Source organism: Limulus polyphemus, unplaced genomic scaffold (assembly GCF_000517525.1).
Source record: "Limulus polyphemus unplaced genomic scaffold, Limulus_polyphemus-2.1.2 Scaffold268, whole genome shotgun sequence".
NCBI classification, from domain to species: domain Eukaryota; kingdom Metazoa; phylum Arthropoda; class Merostomata; order Xiphosura; family Limulidae; genus Limulus; species Limulus polyphemus.
Window position 1 is genome coordinate 127,173 of NW_013665878.1, and position 4,488 is coordinate 131,660.

Below are 4,488 nucleotides of genomic sequence, written 5' to 3' on the forward strand. Positions count from 1 at the left end.
GATGAAGCAGTTTGTAAAGGCCTTAGACAAAAATGGCAACTGTTTCAAGAATCTATGTTTTCATAGATTTTTCAAAGCCAGTTCCCTTGACTGTGGTTTCGCTTCAGAAGCGAAACTTAAATCCTTACATGATAGAAGAAAAAAAAAAGAATAATATTTTTGAAATCTGCGTAGCTGAATTATGGAAAATCTGTTATTAAAACCAAAACCGCTTTTATGAAGTTTAAACTCGCAGATCTGTGTTATTGGGTTTTTTATTAACTTTAGGCTGCGTTTGAGGATCCTTCATTTCTGTGTGTTTCATATTGAAATAATTTGTCTCCTATCACCCTTATGAAATAGCTTCAGCAACATTTTCACATAGTTTATTAGCTTTTTCTTAGATGGTTTGCATAGTTTCTCATCACAAACCATTAGTTTCTACATCTTAGGCTTTCATTGACAGGGATGTTTCTCTCTTCTCCATTGGAGAGTCTGTGGATGACAAGTATTTCTTGTGATGGTTTTAGTCTTCATATAACTTTTGAAGATAGGTTTTAATTAGTTTGTCCAACCTACTTTGATCATTTAACTAAGGCTGCGAACCGAGTGAAATATCGAATCGGTAAATTGTATCAGTGTTGATGCACCCAACATTCGTTGATATCAGGATCTGATTTTGACAGTCTGCATTTGTGTGTTCCGTGTGTCTGTACGGTTCTAATGTGTGTGTGTGTGTGTATATATATATATATATATGTGTGTGTGTGTGTGTGTGTGTGTGTGTGTGTGTTGTTGGCATACATCAAGTTTCAAACTCATCTTCAAATAAAGCATGAACTTATCACGGAACAAAAAGGGCACATTTTCATTAGAATACAAAACAAGTATATCTTGGAATAAAGTTGAAAAACTCCTCTTTCATTTTATGTTATTTTTTCTTTTTTAAACACTTCAGAGTTAACTTATTTGAAATCAACAAAAAAATTATTCTAGTCTTTTTCTGAGTATATACCTATGATAAATATTTCTTGCATGGAGTTGCTGTTTCCTTTAAGACAAGATGTTCCAGAAGTGACACCTCAGATTAATGAAAACAAGTAATGATAATTTAGCTTAGCAAGAGTGTAAAAAATTTTATGAAAAAAAGCAATTTGTCAAGTAGATGAAATTGATAATATGCAACTCACTTTTAAGTCTTTAAAGTTTTAAGTGTTATCCAAAAATTAGAGATCGTGTTGTTTTTTCTTACGTCTGTTAATTTTCTGTTTTATGCCAGCATGAAATTTATGAAAATGATAATAATAAATGTTTTTATTTCTGATGTTTTTATTTTATAGCCAAAAAAGACAAAGAAAATATAAGAGACCAAACAAATGTTTTTATGTATACCTCGTTGCTAGCTACAGTTTTTGTTTTTTAGTTTGCCTTTTCTAATTGAGAAATGTTTTCCATTGGGTTTTCCATTAGCCAATAGAAAATGGATGAATCTTTCTCACTACAATGAAAACTAACAATTTCTCAATGTTAAATGAAAGTGTATACATTCACTTTGATATTTCAGTTAAAGATTTTGAAGTATTGACAGTGGTAGTTATCTTTTCATTAAGACTTAAAAGTACAGCAAATAATTTTTTTTTTCACTTTAGTGTTGAAAAAGGAACCTTTTGTTGGTAAAAAAAAAAGTTGAAAGATCATGCAAACATAGTTTTTAGACTGTTATTATTGTATATCTGATTAAATTTGTTCACTGTTTTTCATAGGTTCAATTAGCATTCTCACCACCTCATGATGACAGACTTGGAGATGGAACACCTTTCTTTTCACTGTTTAGTCAGGAGTTTGTTCCTTCTAATACTTTCACTCAGACATTCTTGCAAGGAATTCTGTCATTTGTTGAAAGCAGAGATCCTGGTAAGGTTGATATTCCAGGTGTTTCAATAGATACTTCCACTGTTCAAGATATTGGTTGCCATAATGTTGGTTTTTAGACCTATTTGACCATGCAGAAGGCAGCGTACATAGTCAAGTGGTGTATTATGATGACATTGGTTACACTACATGGTACCTGTTTCTATAAAAGCCATTATTCAAAATGATATTTAATCAGTGGAAGTGACTTTTGGCAGACCTAGTATAATAACCCGATATCTTTTGTAAGAGTACACAGATTATAGGTACCACTATTAATAAATACTGGTATATGAAATGAAATTATTTTAGTTTTCAGTTGAATTTATTTGAAAACATTGATTTGAATAGTTTTTTCACAGTTTTATTTATGTATCTGTATGTATGCATTACAATATTTCACATTCATTTGTGGTTCAATCTTAGATTTGTTTATGATGTAATCTCTGGGTTTGAATGACCTTCTAGTTTGATACATACTGTTTCAGTTATCAGCTCTGTTACTCCTTTATAATGTCGCTTGCAGCAATCAGTTTGGCAAGATCTTTAATCTCCATTTCATTAGAGTTATCAAACTACTAACTTTGTATGTTATTAAAGTATTTATTTTGGAAATAGTACAGTTTAGATAGCAATGTTATGAAATCATTAGTAAGTAATGTAGAAATGTAGTTGCTATTATACACACACATTTTTATTGAATTTGATTTTGAAGTTTGTGTTTAAGTTCCAAAAGCTCTTTTAAAAGTTATTAGTCTTAGCACTAAAAAGTCATTCTTCAGATATGTAACCACTTTGGGCCAGTTTTGATACGTGTTACGTTTTTTTGCTTCATAATTATTAAGGTTTATTTATCTGTAGTGGTGGCCAATGCTTGGATGGAAACTCTGCTTGATGTTATTGACTTACTTCCAAAAGAAATTATCAAAAGAGATGTGAGTTATTTTAATTTTTTGCTTTGTTACCTCTAAAACACTGCATCTGATATATATAAGTACATATATGTACTACAAAACAAATCATATTGTTTAATTGCTAAAAATTGTGACCTGTACCATTTAAGACACACAAAAAAAGGTTTAAAGATGCAGTTTTCTATGCTTATAACACTTAAAGCTGTAAATTGCTTTGGTGTGTGTCAAATATTTTTCAGTGATAAAAGTTTTATTGTGGTTGAACTGGTGATCAATTTTGTGTGTGGTTATCTCATTTTCTCATTATTTTATCTATTGACATTTGCTGTTTTATTTTCTTTTTGACATCATGTTCAAGAATACTTTTTATTGATGTATAAGATCTGACAGTTCCAAAAAGCATTTAAGTTCAGGTTTAATTTTTAATAGATCTAGAAAGAGTTTAAAACAGAAAACAGTTGTGGCCACTTACTATATTAATGTACCTGCCTATGACAATATTGTTATTATTGCTAGAAAGTTCTGTTACAGGTAAGTAACACATGTAGAAGAGAATGAAACAAGCAATGTATAATTTAATGATAAAAATATTGTTATAACAAACTGATTGAAAAAGTGCATAAGAAAGCTAAAACTTGTAAGGTTTAGATTGGATTGGATAATCATCATTTAAGTATCCTCGCTGTTATCAGCATTTTAGCATATACAGAACTGCTTTAAGATTGTTACGTGAAGCAGAGATGCTTCCATATTCTTGTAATCCAGTTTTCCGAGTGTTCAGTTACAGAAATAGACATGAACTGTAAATGCAAGTTGAGTATTCTCAGACAGATTTACTGTTATTTAAGGAATCAGTACTCATCAGTCAAGTCCTCTTTTAATTTTTCATATTTTTTGCAGCATGTGTGAGCATGTGTACTTGAACTTCATTTCTATTAAAGGTTTTTATTTATCCATCTCAAATTATATATAGTTGTTGTTTTTTTCTTTTTCTTTATTTATTTTTTTTGCATTTAAATTTTAAATCACATTGTGCAACAGTCTTACAACAATCAATCTTCTTCTCTCGGTTCTTTGTAATTTAAGTGTTTTAATTTTATTTAAATTACACACCATGTGCTGTCTCTTAGTCCACTCACAAAATATCACTACACTTGTCCTTTCACATACCAAGCCCTTCTTGTGGATATCAAGGAACTGTGTACTTGGTTTATCCTTGAATTACCTCTTATAAACATGGTGTAACTAAAAAGTGGGCAGCTAGAAGTAAAAAAAAAAGAAAGAAAATTAGATCCCTTAGAACTTACAAAAATGAATATTTAGATACATGAATTATTACACTAGCTTGTTTCTAATAACATAACTAATGATTTCATGCTATGCTATAATTAAGACTTAATAATGGTAGCAAAAATAAATCTGTTGATGTCTTGACATTATCAGTGTTCATTACTGTTCATTAAGTTAGAAAATGAAGATAATTAACTGAAAAGTTAAATTTGTTTTATAATTATTATAGTTTAGAAAAGGCCATTGGACTGCATACATTTTTTATTTGATGTTTGATGAACTGTGGGGAGTTAAAGTTATAAATGTAAGAGTCTTTAGAGTGTTAACTGTTCCACTAAGAAAATTACATAATTTTTTTTTTTTTTTTTTTTTTTTTTTTTTTTTTTTTTTTTTT

At 29.7% G+C, this 4,488-nt stretch overlaps 1 protein-coding gene across 3 annotated transcripts in view; it reads left to right on the top strand.

Moving 5' to 3' along the window:
• The window catches only part of LOC106456883 (serine/threonine-protein phosphatase 4 regulatory subunit 4-like), a 54,602-nt gene that overhangs the window by 22,428 nt on the left and 27,686 nt on the right, over window positions 1–4,488 (top strand). For all 3 annotated transcript variants that reach the window (XM_013916252.2, XM_022382670.1, XM_022382671.1), the window contains 2 exons: window positions 1,743–1,893; window positions 2,752–2,825. In XM_013916252.2, coding sequence (XP_013771706.2) covers window positions 1,743–1,893; window positions 2,752–2,825 — 225 coding nt within the window. The remainder of the gene's footprint in view (window positions 1–1,742; window positions 1,894–2,751; window positions 2,826–4,488) is intronic.